Source organism: Apaloderma vittatum, unplaced genomic scaffold (genome assembly GCF_000703405.1).
Source record: "Apaloderma vittatum isolate BGI_N311 unplaced genomic scaffold, ASM70340v1 scaffold20910, whole genome shotgun sequence".
Classification (NCBI taxonomy): domain Eukaryota; kingdom Metazoa; phylum Chordata; class Aves; order Trogoniformes; family Trogonidae; genus Apaloderma; species Apaloderma vittatum.
Window position 1 is genome coordinate 15380 of NW_009695367.1, and position 22597 is coordinate 37976.

Genomic DNA, 22597 nt, shown 5'->3' on the forward strand with positions numbered 1-22597 from the left:
GCACATGAACTTCATGATCACCTTTTCACCAGATGTCTATCCCTTTCTCCCAGCTTTGTCCTCCAGACCTCTGCACCCACACTCCAAATTGAAGGGCAGAAGAGCAACACAAGGATAAATTATCTGATTCACAGCCCAGTACAGACTGAATTCATCCCTTTGAATGAAGGGCAGCAAAACCAAAAAGATGGAGAGGAAGGAGAATTTGGGGGAAAGAAGAGAGAGAAGACAGATCACAAACTCAGTGAGCACGACGTTCGCTGGCCAAGGAGAATCAAATTCACGATTTCATTCACCACTAATAAATCATCGTCTCATAATCTTAAAACAAAACAAAAGAAAAAAGTTCTCTTTGCGAGACACAGATCTCGCTCTCCCTGCTACTGCCACTCTCGGAAAACCCGCCCCATGTTTCTCCAGCCAACAGGCTCCCTCCCATCCCCACAACCCTTACTATACACCATCTTGCAATAGGAAGTTGTATTTCCCAAAGTCGTCATCCCTGGGGCAGAGCAGCATGTCCTTGCGGGCTTTGGCCAGTTTCTGTTTCAGCACCTCCCTCCGGTCTAACCACTCTGTCAGCTCGTCCTGGCCATGGGCATAGCGACACTCCTCTCCTTCGGGGCAGGCCTTGCTCTTCTGGAACCTGTTGGCACGAGGAACACCATCAGGAAGGCACCTCCAGGAGAGGGATTTGAGCTCTCTGTCTGACATGGGCCCTCTGAAACACGCTGCGAACTCTCCTTCTGAAGGGCAAAGCGATTCTCCTAGAAACCCATGTGCAGCTGGGGAAGGCAACACATACGCTGGGCACAGAAACAGAGCAGCGAATGGAGCAGCGTCTGTGAGGGGATTTAGTCTACAGAATGAAACAGCAAGAGCTGGAACTGGACCAGCAGGGATGGGGAGAAACCACAATACAAGAGAGGAAATACCAGGTAACAGCCACAAGAGAGAGCGAGCCTTCTCTCTAACCAAAATGGCATTCCTAACCACCATAAGCCTTCTGAAGACACCCCAAGGTCCTGATTCAGAGGGTGTGAGACATTCAAACCATTTAATAAAGCACCTGGGACTCTCCCAAGCATCGAGCCAGGCAGACTGTTCAGCAGCCTGATAGTTGAGAGCATCCTGGCTCTGGAGCGCACACCAAGAGGTGCAGACACAAAGCTTGCTCTCCTTTTCCAAAAGACATGTGCTTGGGAATTGGTTTCTACCATTCAGCAGTGTGGCTGAGCACCTCTGGGGTCCAACAGCAAGCCTCACGGTAACCTAAACCCAACAGTTCGTCCCACTCCTCCCCCAAGTAGAAGTCCCTGGGGACTCTGTGAGATGAGGAGGAGGTGGTGAAGGAGGAGTGATGACGGAGGCCCTGGGCCTGCTGCCCCATCCCCGCAGCAGCAGCACAGGAGGGAGATGAGGCAATGATACCTTTCACAGAGCCGGAATTCACCCATGGGGAAGCGGTAGCTCCAGCAGCTGGAGTCACTGTCCGAGGTGAAGACCTTCTCCTTGTGCTTCTCTGACTGGATGTGCTGCTGCCATTGCTTCTTGCTGTTGCTGTTCTTCCCGCAGAGCCAGCAGTGGTAGCCCATCTAACCGGTGCAGACAGGAGAAAGAGCCAGTCAGCACGCTAACAGTCACACCCATCGTCCTTCCCCGTGCTGGCACTGCCTCTCCCCTCTCCTTCCAGAGCACCCTGGAAGCTCCACTCAGTCTACGACCTCCCACACCTCCCTGTGAGATCATCTTTAGAGGATTGTGCTGCCGCTAAGGAGGAACAGAGGAGATGTGCTCTTGAGGTCTACCTACAGCTCAGATGGGCTCAGAGAACAGCAGAGCTCAGTTCGCTGACATGGTCCCCCTGCCCCTGCCCATGGCCCAGGTGCGACTCAATTGCAAGGCCCCCAGGGGCACAGGCAACATAGGGCTTCTCAAGCACAAACTTTACACCAGCCACCACCCCTGGGCTAAGGAGGACACACCTGCCTCTAGTTTTCCCAGGCCTCTGTGCTCCAGACCCAGCTCTTCTCCAAGCTTCTCTTTCCATTCTGACGGCGCAGCAATGGCTTTGCCAGCTTTCCCAGGAGTGGGCAGGAACCCTAGGGAGAGGCTGAGCCCACGCAAAAGGGAACCTAAGGTAGACTCTACTGACTCGGGGATTAGCACAAAAGCCACGCAGAGCCTTGCTGACCCCAGGTCAATCCTTTCACGCCTCATCTGTGCTGCCCTTACTGTGCTGCTCCAAGCTGTCCGTTTAACCTACATTAGCATGGCCTCCTTCCCACAAGAGCAATGCAGTCCCTGCCAGCTCACTCCTGAAGTACAGGAAAGGGGCAGGCTGTCAGCACTGAGGAGAAGGGGGAAGGATGAAGGACAGAAGATTACCATAATGTCAGCATAGTCGGTGGGCATCTGGATCTGCTTCTCCCCTTCTCGTGAGGTGAGTGGTGTCCCCTCTCCAGGCTTCCCAGGGTTGTGTTTCTTTAGCCACATGTCATAGGTCTGCTGCATATCTAGTACTGCACAAAGGCGACCCATGAAGTCACTCAACCTCCCACACCGTGCACAAGCTATGAGAAAAGGATGAACGCTGGGCCAGCCCTTCCCTCCCCTCTCCTGTGCAGCAGCACCTTCCATCAGGCTGGAAGCCTGTGCTCTGGAGGCCAGATATCACCTCAGCAGATGACAGCCCTGGGGAGAGGAGCCAAATTCACATTGCACTGCCTGGTGTGGTGAGCTGTCTTCTGTGAGCTGAGGGGCACCTGTCACCACAGCCACACAAAGAGTTTATGAAGGAGGGAAAGTGCCCAGGATCTCCACACAGTGATTTCTCCATCAGGCCTGATTCTGCTTGAATTCAGCAGACATCTCACTCCAGCCAGGTGGCTGAGGCAGGGGCTTGATCCAGATCTGTCCCTTCCCTCCAAGCCTATACTTCATCCTCAGCACTTGAGAGGGAAGAGAACCCTTAGGCAAGCTGGCCACAGGAAGCACTGGGGAGAGGTGGAAGAACTAATGATAGCTTGCTCCATGTTCCAAACCTGCCCAGAGGAGTATGGTCAATATCTCTTGGTGCTTTTGCTTTAAAACTCACTCAGGATACTAGTAGGAAAGGAAATTTTGTGTGGAAGCTTTGACTGCACACCTACGTTTCCAATATCAGCTCCTGAGAGAGGCTACAGAAACATGAATATTTGCAGACACTGATGTGTTGCTGCAAGTGCAATGCATCAGTGATTTACTCCTCGCTAAATGGGTAATTGAGGAACTCAAGGCAATTGGGAATAATGAATGCAAATTCCTCCAAACCGAAACAACGCTGTTGTTTGAAGGTTCACCTTTGTGCTTGAGAAAACACACCCAGACTGGTCTGATCTGATGTGCTTTAAAGGCCTCAGCAACGAAATAACTCGAACTGTAACAAATAACAGCATTTGGCCAGCAGGGAGAAAGATCCTCCATCCAGGCATAAAGACCAAACCAACTCAGGGCAGGCCTGACACCCTTCAAGCTTTCCAGCACCTGCCAACAGAGCCATGTGAGCAGCCAGACAACTAGGCCTTGCAAAGAGCTTGCTGCTGGTCTGAAAAAACAAGGACTGCTGCCAGAGAGCTGGCAGTCCAGGACATGGGCAACTCCACAGCTTTCCCCTGAAAGGTAAGATGGGAACCTGCATAATTAATTCCAGATAAGCTCACTGGGCATCACCCAATGATCTTGTTCAGGATCTGGAATCCACCCCTTTGAATACAACTGCCATGAGCAGGGAAAGCTGCAGCCCAGGAGCAAGGGACATGAGCAGAAATGGGCAAGAGAGCCAAGGCAGTACATGACAGACAAGAAAGGTTCAGGAGCAGCTACAGGTCAGGACTAGTGCTTTGGCAGAGCTCCATATGGACCCAGGCCTGGGACGGTAGAGGCAACTGGAGGGACAGTACGAGGTGGATTCAAAGAACTGCAGAAAGGGAGGGCAGCAATAGAGCAAGACAAGGCATGGGACCAATGTGCACTAGTCCCAGAGCGAGGGACTCAAGATATACACGCATGTTTAAGAAAAGAGCAGCTCTAAACTACTGTAGACGGACCAGGCCCATGATCCCACCTAAGCTCACAGTATCAGCTCTGTACAATTCAGTCTCTATTGTCAAGAGCATATCTTAACAGACCTTGCATCCACTGCCCAAATGTCCTCTTCCCTCTCCCCAAACTCTCTGGTCCATGTTTTCCCCCACTCACTTTTATTGTCCTTCATGAAGGTCCACATGTCTCTCTCCTCAGGGCTGTGGGCGAAGGAGCAGTTGCCCACATACTGGCACTTCCTGCCATTCTGTGCATGGATACACAACTGTTAAAAGACAGAGAGCAAAACTTAGCATCTGTGGAAACACTTCTCGCTGGAGGGGAAAGTAGATTAAAAAACCCAGCTGGGACATTAAATTGCACAGGAAAGGTTGCAAACAGGACACTTCATATGTCATTAACTCATGCTGCTTTCCTCAAGCTCCTGATAACACAAAGGGTAAGTTTTTGCCATAAACATGCACCTGGCCTCTCTCTTGTTGCCATTTCCATAGGCAAGATTAGCACTGGCCCTGGGGGAGACAGCAGGGAGCAACCTGGATTGAACCAACAGGGTCTCCTGCTGGTCGTGTTGCTGGTCTCCAAAGGTGACTCATTCCCAAGCCATCTCCCAGCAGGCAAAGAGCTGCATAAACCACGCTAGCACACACTCCTTTACCTCCCAGCTACAAACAGCATCACTGTTAGAGAAAATGAGCTTTCCAAGCATCGTATTTACTGACCATCCCATCTCCCCAGGTCCTGCCACCAGAGGAGGACAGCAGTTGCGAGACCAGCTGGCCCACAAACTAGGGAGAAGAGACAACACTGTTCCTCTCTGGCTGGGGTTGGAGCTCAGGCAATGCACACACTCGTACAGCAACCTTCTTTGCTTCACAATCTGCGACTTGTCTGCTGGCCTCGTCTCCTACTGCAGCAGCTGCGTGTAACTCTTGCTTCTCTCCCCAGCATGTAGCAACTGGCTGGCAACTGGAGAGCGCTCAAGGCCTCACGTGTGGCCTTGCACCTGGCCGGGGACTACGGGGCAGCAGACCCCAAAGAGTAGGGGGAAAGGAGCTTTCTCCTTTCCAGAAGACAGAAAAAAGAGAGGGAGAGAGAGACTATCAATTACCATATCAAGGGCGGGAGCTGGGAGGTTGGGTATCTATAGTCTTCCCCAGCATGTGGCTTTTTAGCTGAGTTCTTAGTTTTACTTGCAAAACACATCATGAGCAAGTTTCACAACCTACAGCAGCACAGTCACAGTAAAGGCAGGGATAGGCTTCTCCCAAGTGCTCTGTCTCACCTCTTACCCACATTAGGAAACCCTGACCTAAGGGAAGACTTAAATCTCATTCCCAAACCCTGTGCCAGCTACGTCTTGAGACAGTGACTGCATTAACAGCAACGTCAGAAACTTGCACACGTGCGTAGAGTGATTTAAGCGGGTGCTACTCCTTTTTCTGCTCCACCCTTTGTGGGATGAGTTTGAGATCTTGCTGCCATCGGTCTGTCCTTGCCTTCGACCTCAGCCAACACATGCCTGCCTCCTTGGCAGCTCTACAAGTGATCAGCTCTCAAAGCACAGCACCACGGTGGGAGGGAAGGGGAAGGGCACCTGGCCATGCTGCGCATGGGGCTTACATCATATTGCTGTGGGAAGTTGCGGATAGAAGGCAGCGGTCGGACAGACACCCACTTCTTCTTTGCTTTGGACATCACCAGCAGGACACGACGTTCCTTTGTCCAACTGAAGAAGAGAGAATAAATCAAGAGAGGCAAAAGGAAGAGCAGAACAAGGTTTTGTTTTCCTTGGAGATCCTTAGGTATTGAGAGACGACCAGATCCTCCAGTCCAGCCTGTCCCTGCACTATCCAGCTGTTCCTAGACAGGCACACCTGCGACAGTGAAGCCATCAGAATGGTGTTTTAGGAGGGCTTCTCAGAGTACTTTTCAGGTATTTCCTGGGACATCTCTTCTCATAAAGCCACAAAAGTCTCCCCCAAGTCACATGGCATCACCATGCATTACTAAACAGCTGCACCACCCTTTGACACAGTCAATTCTTGTGCAATCAGATCCATGAAAAACTTGGGAATAATTTCTGTTTGAAAGGTGCAGCAGAAAAACAAGCCATCACAAGCACTGTCTTATGAATAGCTGCCAGGAAGTATTAATTCTCCTGCAGCACGAGCAAACGATCACCAGGAGATACCCCCAAAAACCCCCCAGCTCTGTTTAACAGCTGTACAAAGAGGTGTTCTTCCTGTTCCAGGAAGTGATTCTCACCTGCTCCCTTCCTGCTATTTCTGTCTCTTTTTCATCAAAGGTCTCACATTTGCAGTAGGATGCTGGACTGTGCCTTTGCGGCTTGTGTTATGGGAACTGAAGTCCTAACAAACTCTCCTACCCTATCCTGCCAGGCTGCCTGGGTGAGATGGGCCACAGTTTTCATGACCCAGTGGCGATTTCCCAGCTGATATTCCTCTTTTAAGGGACTCACAAGAAAGATGGGGACAAACTTTCTAGCAGGGCCTGTAGTGACAGGACAAGGGGTAACGGTTTTAAACTAAAAGAGGGTAGATTCAGACTAAATCTAAGGAAGAAATTTTTTACGATGAGGGTATGGAAATGCTGGAATAACTCAAAAATGCGGTAGAGGCCCCATCCCTAGAAAAATTTAAGGTCAGGTTGGATGGGGCTGTGAGTAACCTGATCTAGTTAAAGCTGTCCCTGGTTACTGCAGGGGGATTGGACTAGATGACCTTTAAATGTTCCTTCCAACCCAAACCATTCTATGATTCTATCACACCAAACATTCCTCATGGGCCCAAGGAGCCAGGACGTGCAAACAGACAAGACGTGCATCACAGAAGAGCAACCAAAGCAATGAAAGAGCCAAGGAAAGTAATTTAGAAGGAAGCAGAATATCTTGAATCACTCCTAATAGTGACCTGACAGATATCTGCCAACAGCTGGGAGTATAAACAAGTGCAGAGGAGAACTATATTAGTGACCTTGTTGAGGAGAAATGATAGCAACTGGGGAAAAAAGGGAATTGTGGGAGCTGAACTGTAGGCACCAGGAGTTACAATCTGTCAAATGCTGGCACCAAATACAAACAGTAAAGAAGAGAGCTGGGAACTGCAAAACCAGCTATCTGCAGCAACTGCTGTAGTGACAAAAACCCCGGGAAGCGAGAGGCTGCTAGGAAACCTTCCATTCTCTTCCAAAGAAGCCAAATGAGCCCTGGACAAGGTAAGAGGAGAAATTCCTGCCCTTGAGGAGAAATGGTGGAAAGAGAAGGTTGCATTGCTCACCAGTGGCGGGCTTTGGCACTACAGTACTTGAGGTCTTTATCTGGCTCCACCAGCTGCCCATTCCTCCAGCACTGGCCACACACAAATTTCATCTGGAGGTCAAAGGTGCTTGACGTGGGAGCCCGGGAAGAAGCCTGGGGAAGAGAACCAAAACCTCAGATGAACAGAGCCAAAATGCAACCCCCCCCCAAACTGCCAAGGAGACGCTGGCAACTCCCTGCACGCCCATGTGCCAGTTACAAGCAAGATTAAATCAGAGACAGCCCAGCTCTCCTTTGCCAGTATTAGCTGGTGGCCCATTGAGATACCAGACAGGAGCAAAACGACCGCTTGCTTCAGCACGATTTCCTGGGCTTTGACATCTGGCCAGATGCACAGCCAGCCTGGCTGTGAAACCCCTGCAGCATATCTCCCTGTACAGACAGGCTCTGTGAGATCTGCCCCAGTGCTTAATCTCCACTTCCCTGCAGGGAAGGCAATCCACATTCCCCTCACCACCCGGAGAAAGAGCTCAGCAACACAGCCGAGAGCCCCCTTGGGAGGAAGCCACAGCTCAGGACCTGCCACTTCTGCTTTTGGACCAAGAGCCTCACGGCATGTCTAGCATTTGACAAACTGAGGTCAGAGCTGGGTCCTCTTGTTGATACCCTTCCAAGCCATTTCTGGGCAGGTTTCCATCTCTCACAGTTCCACTGCACCAGGTTTTACAGGCAGTTAATCATGATCTCTGGACAGAGGTAGAACCATCAGCGCACGTATTTCACATCCTCTCAGCCACTTCACTTGATTTGCCTTCTACTTGTCCCCATGAGAAGGCTCTTTTGGGATTACAATTAACAGATTGTGGAGAGAAAAAAAAAAAGAAAGAGCAAGACCCATATCACTGCTGCCTCATGTCTTCTGAGCAAAACTCTGTGTCATCATTTGCATTCTGTATCACCACTGGAAGACATGAGGCTGGTGTCTTCAAGTTCATTTCCAAACCAAAGTGCAAACCTGACTGGATGCCAGCGGTCCTGGGCACAGGAGTATGTGAGGGTACAACGAAACACCCTTGTCACCAAGCCAACCATGAAGCACAAAGGTTACGTATCAGTAAAATGGTTCTCTGACTGCTAACCACATAAGCAGCCCTTCTCAGCTGCCATGCCTTGACTTCTACCTTTGAGCACCTAACCGTGAGCAGACAGTCAAGCCATGTCCCTGAGGAGCAGGATCCTGCCAGTGACTGACGACCAGCAGCATGGACCCTACCTGCATCCATCCCTCGGCAAAGGGAAAAGCGCAAGCACAGGCAGTGCAGAATCAAAGCATCTCCCAGGAAATGCCACATAAGCTGTTGACTACCACTCTTGGCATCCACCACACCTAGTCTTGTGGAGAAGCAGAACTGACTAAGAAAAGGTCTTCCGTCGCTGTGAAAAGCTGACTGGAGAGCTGAGCTCTGCCTGTGCCGACTACATGAAGCCAGCACTGCTCTGGATGTCCCAGCAAAAGGACCATTCCAGAGAACCACCACTGCTCTTGAAAAGCAGAACCAATTCTGGCCTACTCGCCTGCAAGACGGCCTTTCTGGTGGCCCTTGGCACACGACTCATTCATCTGTCAGCTTTTACCAGTGCTGGTGACCACCAAGAACACATCAAAGTGGCCGGCGGTAGGGTGAGCAGGGTTGAGACCTGGGCTATCACAGAGGGCAGGAAGACATCTCCCTCTCAAATGTGTGGTGTCCTTTGAGCGGTAGTTTTAATGTCCACCTGGTCTGCAAAGGAAATTACACTACAGCTCAGCACTGACCCACCAAACCTATAGGCCTAAGGTAACACATTGCACAGCTGGCATATTCCCTTTTATCAATCCCATGCTATCTGCCATATAATCCTTCAGGCGACAGATTTCTCAACACAGCCGGCAAGCTTGGCTCAAATCTACTGACCAGCAAAAATCAAAACCGAGTGGCTCCAGAAGGTGGAAGAGATCAGAGATAAAGAGAATGTGTCTCAGGTAATTCTAGTGGTCCAGGCTGCTTTTTCCAGAAATTCTGAACCAAAAGAAGCCCCATGCATTTCTTCATCTGAGCCACGCAAACTGCTGGTCAATCCAGTGGGCATATACGCTCCCAGGGGATTAGAAGCCAAGTGAAAAATCAAAGCTGTGGCTGTTGCTGCTACATGACTGTATTTGTAAAGGCAAGACACATACCTGGCAGGCTGCTGATAACCAACAGCGTGGAAATTAGTATCACATGAGGCTCTAGAAGATGAAGCCAGGCAAAAGTGCCTCAGGCTGTGGCACCACCCCTTGCTCTGAAGCCAGACAATATAGTGTTAGCTGTGCACCATGGCAACCAAGTAAATAAAAGTCTTTGGCATGACAGCTCTTCACTTCAGGCTTTACAGAGAGCAACTGCCGCAGCAGGGCCATTTGTGCCTCTCAACTACAGGAACCCCTCTCACCGATACTGAAATACTCTCTGGAGGAGCCACATGGCCTCAGGGGACTATATGAGGAGCCCAGGTTACACAGCCACCTAACCAAGTGATCTGTACTTAGGTGCAACTTGCTAGAGACTTGCCTCTCCATGCTTAAATTGCTAATTCTGAAGCCAGGTTTTATTGGGGTTCTGCAGCTGGCTAGTGGAGTAAAACCAGAAAAGCCCTCAAAAAAACAAGAAAAAACCAAGGGCTAAACTCCCTCAATTCCCAGGGATGCCATGGGAGGACAACCACCTATCTACAGCAGTGTCTTTGCTGGCTGATTCTTGAGTCTGCAGCCACCGGGTTTACTCCTACAGCGGCCTCTATGGGGCCAAATTTGTGGGGCCAAGTCCGCAATCCCTGGCAGGTGTTTAGCAAGCAGCATGCCTTCACCTCCCCCTTCTTGCTAAGTCTCCTGAACTGCATCGTCACAGCTGCTGGATCCCTGTGTGCTGTTTTTCTCCACAACCGGACAGCCCGAGCTGCTAACTGAGTCCAACTGGCAGCTGTGACCCCTTTGCTTCCGCTGACCAGAGGGTGCCAGGGGTGAGCGTGGATCACACGGGATGGCGGGCAGGAGGGGTCTGCTTTTACAGAACTCCTGGGAAGTTGTCTTTGCCAGGCAGCCAACTTCGAAAGCTGGAAGGATGCTGAGAAAACTCTGAGTCACGTTAGCCTGCTTGGATGGGAGAAAATAATAGCAAAAGTAAACATCTCTCAACAGATATGTTAGTCCTGCCCCCGGGGTCTTTGGCAGCAAGCCAGTGTCTCATCCTGGAGCACATCCCTTTGGCCGACTACGTGCCGATGCAGTAGCAAACCATGGCTTTGGCAAACACACACGTCTGACCGACTTGACTCCATCTCCCTGCATGGTGCCAGTGCCAGGCTGCCAATCCCTCCAGTGCCAGAGAGGCACCTCCTGACTGTACCAGCAAGGCTGCTGCTTCGCCTCCGCACCATCTGATGCCCTGGGAGGGTGGAGAGCACGGTCCAGCTCTGGGACAGGCAACTGTTGGGCACAATCAGATTTTGCCATTGGCCTTCAGCCACAGGGTGCAGAAACTGTAGCTCTCTGCCCATCCCCTGACAGCTGATGTAGCAGGTGCTGGAATTTCTTTTCCTGATCCTCTGCCCCCCTGCAAGGCCCAAGAGCCAGAAATTAAACCCTCACTCAGCATCCAGATCCCACGTGCTTCAGAGGACATGCTCTGATCAAGCTGAACTACCTGTTCTTCCAACAGCAGCACCTCCAGACCTCTAGACAAAGGTGAATTTGAAGCTGTAAGGCTTACAGGAAAACAGCTGTCCATCTATTTTTTTTTATCCCCAGATCATGCACAGAGAATGGCAAAACAGAGCTTTTTGGAAAACACAGGCAGATCCACAGCAGGCAGGACAGAACCAGTCACTAGACTTGACCCTCCATGGGGCACGGATTGTTGACATAAATTCAACTACCATCACAAACTGCTGCAAATTCACACTTAGTTTCCTCCACTGTGGAGATGCTGGCAGCTGCCTCTGTTCCCCTCTGTAGAAAGAGATCATGGCCAGCTCTGTCTGCAGGGACCACTCAGCTCATGCAGGCTCACTTCTCACATAATACAGGCTGTAGAAACTTGTTCTCTCAGATTCCGGAGAGGCTAGAACTTATTTCTCAAGCAAGTCACATGGCTTTGGAAACTAGAGACCTCAGTTGCCCTGGACTACTGTTTCCCATTCCTCTCCCCCAACCATTTCAGATCACAACAGCAGGATGGGCCGCACAGGTGTGTTGCAGAGCATCTCCTCAAAGACAGCTCCATCTCGTGCAACATGACCAGTGCATCGCTGGGCACAGAGCCCACCGCAAGCATCACTGCAGCATCAGCGGATCTTTCCTGTTGGGCTGACCCATGCCCACCAGACTTGCTTCTCCCCCGCATCAGTGCCCTACAGCTTTCTGCCAGCCCATGACCTAACTAAAAAAAAAAGCTGCTACACACCAGACAAGTGACTCAGATCCCTTTCCTGTAAAACACTCTCTCTGCTGGGTGCTCACAGGCTGCACTCAGGGCTGGTCTCTGGGTGAGAGGCCCCAAAACAAAGCGAAGCACCCTTGCTCGTAAAGCACAGGCCAAGGGGTGGTGAGCTCAGGCCTTTGCAAGGGGAAAGGAAGTTGGCAAGTGGAAGCAAAAACAATTCCAAACACTTATCGCACCATTTTGCAGGGAAGAGAATTGTTCCTACACCTGAGAGCTTGCTAGGAGGCATGAAGTTTCTCATCTTATCAGATGTATCTTCTGGAATTAATTAAAGAACAAGAAACTCCCTCTCCTAATGGCAAAACTGCTTTAGTTCAATCTCAGGGCTGGGCTGGGAATCATCCTCACTGGGTGGGCTCTGCTTGTATGGTACAGAACAAACCCCTGGGGAAAAAAAATGGGTAAGGCAGCATCGCCCACAGCCAGCAGGTCAGAAGAAAGCAAACACACTTCTTACAACACACCTCTCCAGAGAAACCTCTTGGCAGTGCTGGCGCGTGCAGCCAGAGGTGCCTTCTCCCACACTGAGAGACTGGTGGCACAAAGAGAGGCAAAGCTCACATCCTCCTCCTTGCAAAGCACCGCTAAAATCCCTGCCCAGCCTCAAGAGCACCTGAGCTGTAAGCTCCACTCACTCCTGCGTTTAGAGCAGTCCTCTGCTGGGTCAAGAGTGGTTTCTTAGTCCTTCCAACTGCCGTGTCGTCCCTTGGCCACTAAAGGGCAGCAGGGCACCTTTGATGCTCGCTCTGTGAACAAGGTGTGAAGGAAGCACCATCCTCTGCCCGTTGCCCTCCCTGCTTTGGATGCTTCACGCTATGGCTGAACAGAGCAGAAAATGACCAGTGCAAAACACTGCACAAAGCTCATCTTTAGCACCACAGCCAGGAAAGCTCTCAGCTCTCCTCCTCCTCGATGGCCAGCCTGGTCTGCCTGCGACCTGTCATGCGGAGCAGTGGGAGCTAAAAAAGAGAAAGTGCTGGAACAGTTTGGGAGCAAAACCAGGCTGCAAGCCCTAGATGTCCCTTACTTACCATGCTGTTGGCTGGTTTGCTGGCATGTGCCTCCATCTGCTGCCAGTACTTCTTTGATTCCTGCACAATATCTTCATGGGTCATTCCTGGGAACAAAAGGAGACAGGACTGAGCTACCTTGCCTTTGCCAAGGGAAGAGAGAGAGGGGTTGCCAGACTTCCTGCGTTGGGGTTTAGGAACCCCTGTGTGGCTGAGAGCTCCCAGTAGTCCCACCAATAACATCAGGACATGTGTTGTGAGGGGATCCACCACCGAATGTGTTTTAAGGAAGGTCCTCTCTCCACACAAGCCAAAACAAAGGGAAAGAGTTCGGCCTCCTGGGCTCATTCATACCTGGCATTCTGCTCAGGCTGCCTGCAAAAGACCCAGATGCTGCCTCTACGATTATGATAATTGAGCAGGGGTCAAGACTTTGACCAAGGCTGTCCCCGAACACCACATCAACAGATCCTACCCAAGTCCCTGAAGACAATGCTTTGTTACTGTTGATACATAGGAGGTTTTGACATCAGCTTGGAAGATCACAGATACCCCACTGAGATGTCTAGCATCTCCGAGAGCCCAGAACTCTCACCTATTCTCACCTGGGATTAATTGCCCTGTTACACATGTCAAGTTGCGTGGGGGCTGCCCATCAATCAACAGGTGAAGAGGAAAGTTGAAAATCAAAACAGAAAAAACATCAAGTGCAACCAAGGTAGCAAGGAAAGACCAGCAGTGCAAAACCAACCAAGGAACAACTGCTAGTACGTAACCAGCAAAGAAAGATCTGCAAGATCTCAGGAATCAGAAATGTAACATCAGACAAGAAGAAAAAGGGTTGGGCAGACCTTATCTGAGGAATTAGGTCCTGGCCAACTCAAGTGGTGAGGGAACAGCCCATGCCAGCACCAGCCAGCTAGATGGGCGCTACGATTCTCAAAGCACTAAACAGCAAGAGAAAGGTGTGTAAGAGTAGGAACTGTCTGGTCAACGCTAGGACTCTTCTAGAAAAAAGCTGTATTATTCAAGTGTGATAAAGGCCTGAGATAGCTGCCAAAACAAACTGAAGCAGGTATCTTACAATGGCCAGCTGCCTGCAACAAGTGAGGTGCTAAGGATGGCCTTGATGCAGCACCTCCAGCACACAGAAGTTCCAAAATTGCTTGCTTTGCTTTTATCTACAGCTTTTATTATTGAAGTGAGGTGTTCCCCAGGCACACCACATGGATACAATCTTTGATTTGGGAGCCAGCATGTTCCAGAACTTAAGGGCCAGCAAACAGAGTTTTCGTCTCAGCTTAGGCTTGGGTAAGTCACAGCACTCCTGACCTCAGTTTCCCCATCTGTGATTTCAGCTATCCAGGTCCCTGCTGGGCAACAATACTGCTCTTAGTACAGGGCTTGAGAAAGATAAAAAGCATTCAGGGAACTTCATCACTCTCCAAGAACATTCGCTCAGGCCTCCAAAATGGCAGTTGCTACATAACTGTTACTACCCCCAGATCCAAGCTGTTTGTGGACTTTTCTCCTTCTTAACCATTAATCCCTGAAGAAACTGTACCTTCCTCTTCTCTGTCCAAATATTCCAGGGCTGGACACAATGCTGATCTCTGCTCTGGGGCAAAATTAATGTGCTGCACTGGACTTGGCAGAGAAAGGGCCAAAGCAGCTCCCGTCTTCTCCATTCTAGAAATGTGGTGGTTGGGAAAAAAACCAAACACCTCCCAAATATGAAAGGATGTTTTCCAACATGCCAGCTCTCCAAAGCACGAAGTGTCCCAAAGAGATGATCTGGGAACCAAAAGGCTCATGTGCTGATTACTTATAACATTTTGGCATCTTTTGCAACATCATTAGTGAGGACAAAGACACTGTGATTTCCACTGATGAAAGAAGACAGCAAGACACGTCTGTGAAAAACCATGGCGAACAAGAAAACAGTCCTGTCTGTCCACATATTCCAGTCTTGGGAACCTTTACTCCACCAATACAATCCTTTATCCCCACGAGCTCTGTAAAAGCTCAACTGGCAACAGCCCACTGGTTTCATATACAAGCTGCTATGAATGATACCCCCCTCCCATTCTTGCTGACCAAATGGTGCCCAGATCAAACTTTCTGCTCCAAAGCTAAAGCATTCCCAGAGAATGGTGACAACAACCTTTCATCTCTCTTTGCAAAATGAGGGCTACGCTTAAGAGGTAATAAATTACCTCTCTAGGAAGGCAACCTCACAAGAAAGGCAGGCTTAGGTACAGAGCTCTGCAGAACAAAACAGAGATGATGGTTCTCCCATTGTTGGAAAAGATGGGAATAAGCAGAAGGCTTGCTGACCACCTCTGTGGCTAAACTCATGGCTTGTTTCACCTCCTCAGCTTCCCCTTCGGAAATCCTTTCTTTGAGTAAAGAAGGCAAGAAACAAAAATCAATCTAACCATTTCTTCTACAAGCTGAAGAGGAAGGAATAGGGAGGGAGGGAAGGAGGGATCGAGGACTTTTTTTCTAAAAAAAAAAACCCTAACCCAAAACACCACCAAAAATAAACTAACCATGGAGTAGAGAAAAGAGCAAGCTGCTTGAACACAGAGTACCCAGAGCACTACAGGTCGTATTGTAAGTATGTAGGGCAGCAACAGTGGCTCACACACAACATGCTACCTTAGAAACTCCGGTGTTATAATTTTCTATTTCCCGTGGCCACAAGTAAATGAGGCCAAATGAGAAGAATAAAAGATGGTACCGGCATCATGTCCCTCATGAGCCAAGTCAAGGCCAAGGGCTGCACTGAACAACAGTAACAGGTGCTCAAGCAATAAATTAAAGAAGTTTCCCCCAATTACATCCAATAATGGTCAGAAACATCCACAATGTGTTTCCTCTCTGAAGTACTCCCATTAACAGGCTGGGTCCTGCACTAAACAAGACCCTGTGGTGAAATACGATGTAGGCAGCATTGTGGGTGGATCAGCAGACTTGGTTAGCAGAAGAGCAGCAAAGAGAAACCCTCCAACATGTCAGAGAGAAAGAGAGAGAGAGGACTGAGAGTGTCAGATGTGGCAGCGTCGTTCCACAAGTGACCTGAATATAATTCATACAACAGCTTCTTCAGAGAAATGTCATCAAAGCCTTTCTGGGAAACACCAAGTATTTTGTCATTTCCCACTGTTGGTGAATTTGTTTAGAGAAACTGGAGATGCACAGCCTTCCTTTATGTAACAGCTTTGTCACCAGTGCCTGCTGCCATTCTCACTGCAGCAGATGCTCACTCAGGGGCCCAACTGCTATTTAGGGCCTTGCAAAGGGTTTAAGCACCAAACCACCTCTGGGGATTCAGCCCTATCTAAGATTTCAACTTATGCAGCTGATCCCAAGGGAAAGGCCTTCCGACTCACAAATTACAGTAGCACATGCAAAGGGACAGGGGCCAGATCACCTCACAGAACACCTTGGCTCTTGACAACTTCTCAGTACTCCCACATCATCCTCCTCCCTTCTCAACTGGCTCCAGGTACACACAGGAGGAAACTTGGGTGTACGTATCAGCAGCCCAGCACCAAGCCCCACCCACCTGAATACTGCTGCAGCAGCCAGACCTTGAGCTCGATGAAACTGTGAGCGAAGTGGCAGCTGTCCTCGCGCAGGCAGCCATAACGCACCTCATGTCGGCACACATCAAACTGGAAGTGCTCCTGGAACTGGCGGATCTTGGAGTACTTCAGGGAGGTGGAACGCACGATGTGGACCAGACACCTGCAGACAGGCCAGAGAAATAGGAAGCATGACAGAATCAAATCTTCACCCCTACCTCCTTAGGTGTGACTTTCAGACATTGGACTGGGCAGGCAAAGGACACAAAAAATCAACTCTGGGAAAGGCAAACTCCCACTGGGAAAACCCTGCTCTCCCAAGCTAGGTAGGTATTTTCAATCTCCTCAGCCCACGGGCGATGCTCTGCTTAAGTTCTGAGATGAGTTTCAAAATATGCATCGAAGACACCAACTACTCTGGCTCAGCAAGTCCCTAAGTCTCAGGTTGCCAGGGACCAGTAAGGTTGTATTACCATGTACCTGACATATTTCTTGTACTTGTTTTCCTACAGTCAAATACAGAATCCTAAGCTGGAGCATCTTTGGTTTGACCTTTATGTAAAGGCCAAACTGAAAGGCAAATTAGGTCAATGGAAAACTTAAGTTGACTCCAAAGAGCTTTGTTGAAATCCCTCAGCACCAGCAGCAAATCCACAGGGTGAAGCACACAATGCTATTCACTATGCTTTGAGCTGCCCTATGTTTGGAACCCATGAGGAGGAAAGAAAGAAAAAAAAGAGATCAGGGCCCTGGAGTTAAACTGGCTGGACTTGTGAGAGATTGCTCTCATCAGCACGAAAAAAACATTCACTCACTTGTTGTCATGGAAACTGTGTTTGGCAGAAAGGTTGGAGCAGACAGATGGTGTGTCCTTGGTCCCTTTGCTGATAATCCGGGGTTTGCTGTCAAAGCAAATCTGAGAAGAGAAGAATTAGCGCGCTGGGAAAATCTTAGAGAGCAGTGAACCAGAGCCACTTTGCTTGGAAGGGGAAGAAGAACCAGAGCCAGCCTATTCTAATGTTCAAAGTTAGAAGAAGCCTGGTGAAAACTTTGTGGTAGGGCTTTAAAATAAAGTGAGCAAATTTTTGGAAAAGCTTCCAGACAACATATTTTGGCTTATTCTCAACAGTATTTTCCACTGTGGTTGGAAAAGTTTTGGTCAGAGCCACATATTCTTTCCCAGTTAGCCAACAGAGCAAGAACGAGAGGGAACAATGGGGAGACATAAAAGAACAGCCAGTTCACAGCAAAGAATGTGTCCCTTTACATGTACCACTGCCAGAGAGGGGAACTCTCTGCTGCAGAGCATCAAGATGGTACAAGCCGACCCTTCACTCACTGACTCAGTGGTTCAGCACAGACATCAACTGGGAACTTGTTGTTTTACGGGGTTCTGGTTTCTAAAGCAGCTGGGGCTCAATTACAACTCAAAGCAACATCTCAAGACACAGGAAGAGACAGGTGATACCGTGAGGCTGTGTGCACCAGGTGAAGCTGCAAGGCTAAGGAGGAAAACTACCTTACCTTCCTCCTACACAGCTGCACCCACTGCTCACTGCCTTTCTGGGAGCAGGGCACTGGCTGGGACACAGAGAATCACAGAACCATGGGATCGTTTAAGTTGGAAGTCCAGCTGTTAACCTACCACTGTCAAATCTACCACTAAACCACGTCTCAGCACCACACCCGTGCATCTTTTAAATACTTGCAGGGAGGGTGACTGATCCACTTCCCTGGGCAGCCTGTTCCAGTGCTTGACAACCCTTCTGGTGAAGAAATTTTTCCTAATATCCAGTGTAAACCTCCCCTGACGCAACCTGAATGTTTCCTCTTTTCCTATTGCTTGTTACTCAGGAAAAGAGACAGACACCCACCTTGCTTCTTCCCCACTGCCTTGTCTTTTGGCATGTGGAGACAGCCTGCACCTTTAAGATCTCCTTCCTGAAGAATGTCCAGCCTTCCTGGACTCTGCCCTTCAGGACTGCCTCCCAAGGGACTCTGTCAACCAGGCTCCTAATGAGGCCGAAGTCTGCCCTCTAGAAGTTCAAGGTGGCAGTTCTGCTGATCTCCCTCATTACTTCTCTAAGAACTGAAAATTCTTTTTGTAATCATTGTTCCCAACATGGCCTCCAACCATCACATCACCCACGAGTCCTTCTCTGTTCACAGATAAGTCCAACAGGGCACCTTCTCTAGTTGGTTCCCTCACCAGCTCTGTCAGGAAGTTCTCCTCCACACACTCCAGGAACCTCCTAGACTGTTTCCTCTCTACTGTACTGTATTTCCAGCAGACATCTGATAAGTTGAATCTCTCCATAAGAACAAAGGAGCAATTATGAGACTTCTCCCAGCTGCTCATAGAATAGTTCATCTCCACCCCGGTTGGGTGGTTTGTAACAGACTCCTACCATGATATCTGCCTTGTTGATCTCCACTCTGACTCTTATCCATAAACACTCAACCCTATCATCACCATCATTAAGCTCTAGACAGTCAAACCCCTCCTTAACATAGAGGGCTACACCATTGCCTCTCCTTCCTTTCCTAACCCTTCTGAAGAGTTTATAGTTACCCACTGCAGCGCTCCAGTTGTGTGAGTCACCCCATCATGTCTCTGTGATGCCAACTATCAACAAATCAATGGTCCAGATACATAGTGAGGAGAAAATGAAGAGTGCCTGCTCCTTCCCATCAGCTCTGTACCTCACAAAGGAAGGTGAAGATGCCCTGATGTTCCTTGAGAAGCTTGGCAATGGTAAGGCTGCTCTGCTTGATCCCACCTAGTGGGTCAAAGAGGAGGTCACGGTTGAGGGTTCCCTTCCTCTCCTCCGTCCACACGTCGATCTCTTCCTGGTGGTACGCGAAGGTGCAGTTATCCCCGTACTTACAGTCCTGCTTGTTAAGCATATCTACAAAGCAACAAACAGCACACACCACCACACAGGGAGGGCGGCCCAGTCAGAAACTAAACTCTCTCTCGTCTCCTCCCACTGCCCACACCTCACAAGCTGCCGAAAACAAGAAAACACAGAAGTAAAGAAAAAAGAGAAGGCATCTCCTCCCAAGTTTGTCTATACCAAGTCATTCAGGAAAGCTAATGCAAACTACTGAACGGTGACAACCTCAAGTAATGTCATCGGTTGTAGAAACACTCTCAAAATGGAGGCCTCCTTTAACTCAGGGACAGACCATGATTTAACCAACCCATTTTAAATCCAATCCAGATTAAGTTCTCCTAGTGGCCCAGAACTAAGGAGCCCTATTACCCTAGCTCTTGCAATCTCTCCACCTCATTAAGCACATTATAATGACACTGCCTCAGGGACCAGTCTGGATAGACTGCCTGCATGTATAGAGGGATGGGCTGGAGCAAAGGAGCAGGCAGAGAGAACTTTTCTCCAGGCAGAACCACAGCTCTGCCATGGGGCTGCTGGGTGGAGATGGCCTAATGCAGGCCCATGTACAGGAGGCAGGTTCTCAGCAAAGCCCATGTCAATGGGACAGCTCTGAGCACTTGGCTCTGCACAGCACCACACTGTGCCTTCACAACTCTTCTGCTCCACTGCTTCAAAATCTGCCTGCTCTCCATAGCACAGCAGCTCATTACCTTGCATTGTACTGAGCCTCCTGGTCCATGGGCCACTGATGGGACAGGAAGACCCCAAAGACAGCAGGTGATGGCAACTAGAAGTCTCCTCCCAACCTCCCCTGGTATGCATTGTACGGCCCCTTCCCAGCCACTTACAACCCTATCCCCTCCAGATCACCTTTGCACAGGTAATAGGATCCAACAAAGTTGGTTTTGGTTGGGCGAGGACGGATCCTCTTCCAGGTCTTGTCTTCTGAGCTCTTCAGCCTGCCCAGTAGGATGTCCCGCTTGCACTTATGCTCCAAGCCTTCCCGATAGGTGTAATCACCAGCCTTGGGCCCTGCAGGAGAGAATAACCCCATCAGCCTGGGCAAAGGCAAACCCTAGCCCAGGCCAGTGCTCTGGGTGGCAGAGCAAGTGCATCACCTGTTTTGGGGTAGCAGATATGACAGGCTTGTTTGAAGACATGAGTAGATGCCAGGGGGTTCTTCACCAGAAGGGCTGTGTTGGGCATTACTGGTTCTGGCTGGGACAGGAGGTGCTCCGTCACCTTGGGCACAGCGGGGTGACTCACTCCACCAAGGCTGACCTGAGTAAAAACCACACACACATCCCTCTCTTCCCAGTCCTGCAACCACACGGGGAAGAAACCTCTCTAATCCCTTGCCCCATTCCACTCTCTCAAAAACCTTTCTCATTTCCTCTCTCATCAAAATGTTGACATCAGAAATTACATTTCCAAAAGAGCCGCACCCAACCTTTTCAAAGATAACAAACAGCGTGGTGTGTTCTCTTCAAAATCGAGCCTCTCTCTGTCTTGGTAAGAGACCTCAGTTCTCTCTCTCCTGAGTCTTCAGGAGGCAGATTAATCTGAGGACATTGACTGGGCTCCACCTGGAAGTTACAGGGATAGCAGGACGCTGTGAATTTAAGGATAATTCTTGTTCCAGGCTTGCTAACCATCAATAATTCTCCCCTTTTCCTCCAAGGCTGGAGATGTGTGACAGGGGCAGGACAGTGTATCTGGAAAAGTGTCCTGACAGGGGCAGAAAGGAGCAAAGAACCTCACTAGCTCTAAAATAAAGCTCTTTTATTCTGTCCCATCCTTCAGTAGTTTGTGGCTGGCCTCCATCATCCTCTATTGAGCCCACAACCTGGGTCACACCATGTTTACCTTGGCAATACCCAGAGCTGCAGACAAAAAATGAAGATGGAACAAACACCTTCCTACTGACTCTGGGGAAATCTTTACCTGCCTTGCCACAATGTGGGAGGCAACGCTCAGGGGAGCAAGTTAAAGAGAGGGGCCCATATTACCTATATCACCCAAGCCACTACTACCTTGGTTCCAGAGCACCTTGGGACATCAGCACGGGGGAGCGGCTCACTCACCACAGGGGACGGTTTTTGGCTGCCAGGTGGGTGCCGCAGTTCCTGAGGGCTAGTTTCTTCTGGGCAAAAGAAGAGGAAAAGAGACCCGCAAAAGGAAAACAATCATTTCATTTCCAGAGGCAGTTCTGCTCACCAAAAAAAAAAGCCCAAACAAATGCTTATTAAATCCATTTGCTTTATTTTATTTCATAACATTTTAACACTTTTTTCTCCAAATCACCTGACTAAGTCTTAGAGAAACTCCAGGAAAGGCGTTCTTGTCCCCCAAACCCTACTGAACTCAACTCTATGCTGCTGAGCGCTGGCACTCCCAAGGTGGCAACTCCAAGGTAGCCCAATACTGAGGTGAATCTGAGTGTTGAAGTGCTGACTGGCCAACATACTGCTCTTCTCAAAATGCTTTTGCTGCCAACACACCGAAGTACTGGGGACAAGTTAGCCACAAGGAAGCCTGCCTTCCTTCCTGGGACAGGAGGCGACTTACTCTTCGCCCACTGTTCTCTACAGCTTTGCTCCTTGTGACATGAGAGTGCAGATCCCCACGCAAGAGGACACTCATTGCCCTGAATCCAAACCTGGGAGAGACTCACTTTGGGCTCTACACCCTTCTGCCTAGTGCAACAAGGACCCTGTATTATCTAAAACATTACTGTGCTCATTTGGTCCAAAACGTCAGAGTAATTGGGAAGGGTGGAGGAATCACGTTATAGACTAGCAAATTCTGCCAAGGGAGGTGTCCTGGACACCAAGCCAGGTTTACATCTCATCACTCATCACTACACACCTTTGTGCTCCTTTCTTTTCTGAGATTTCATACGATGCACATACTGGTTACCCCAGATTACACACACCTACAGTCTTTCTCATTACTCCTGAGTGAGACATACTCAGCTGTGCCGTCCAAGACATTCTACATCTGTACTCCCATTCTGCAGCACCGTCAGACAGAGCTATATGACACATCCTCAGCACTGAAGGAAGTAATCTTGGCATGCATTCATAGGTAAAGCAGCACAAAACCCCATCAGCTCCACACCTACCAATGGCAAAGGAATCCAAGGTGTCCAGCGACCCTCTGCTTGTCCCAAAGGAGTCCAGGGCATCAAGCCGTGAGTCTGTGTAGGGAAGCA

General features: G+C 49.6%; 1 protein-coding gene across 1 annotated transcript in view; it reads right to left on the bottom strand.

The window, feature by feature from the left end:
• Positions 1–453: 453 nt before the first annotated feature.
• The window catches only part of ZC3H7B (zinc finger CCCH-type containing 7B), a 37943-nt gene continuing 15799 nt past the window's right edge, over positions 454–22597 (bottom strand). Inside the window, exons 9-22 of the mRNA XM_009871169.1 lie at positions 22508–22597; positions 21468–21523; positions 20502–20664; positions 20254–20415; positions 19190–19395; positions 17302–17402; positions 16468–16649; positions 12918–13003; positions 7383–7516; positions 5707–5812; positions 4240–4348; positions 2389–2522; positions 1432–1595; positions 454–646 (exon numbers count right to left, since the gene is read on the bottom strand). The exon at positions 22508–22597 is cut by the window's right edge and continues 271 nt beyond it. Of these exons, the coding sequence (XP_009869471.1) occupies positions 454–646; positions 1432–1595; positions 2389–2522; positions 4240–4348; positions 5707–5812; positions 7383–7516; positions 12918–13003; positions 16468–16649; positions 17302–17402; positions 19190–19395; positions 20254–20415; positions 20502–20664; positions 21468–21523; positions 22508–22597 (1886 nt within the window). The remainder of the gene's footprint in view (positions 647–1431; positions 1596–2388; positions 2523–4239; positions 4349–5706; positions 5813–7382; positions 7517–12917; positions 13004–16467; positions 16650–17301; positions 17403–19189; positions 19396–20253; positions 20416–20501; positions 20665–21467; positions 21524–22507) is intronic.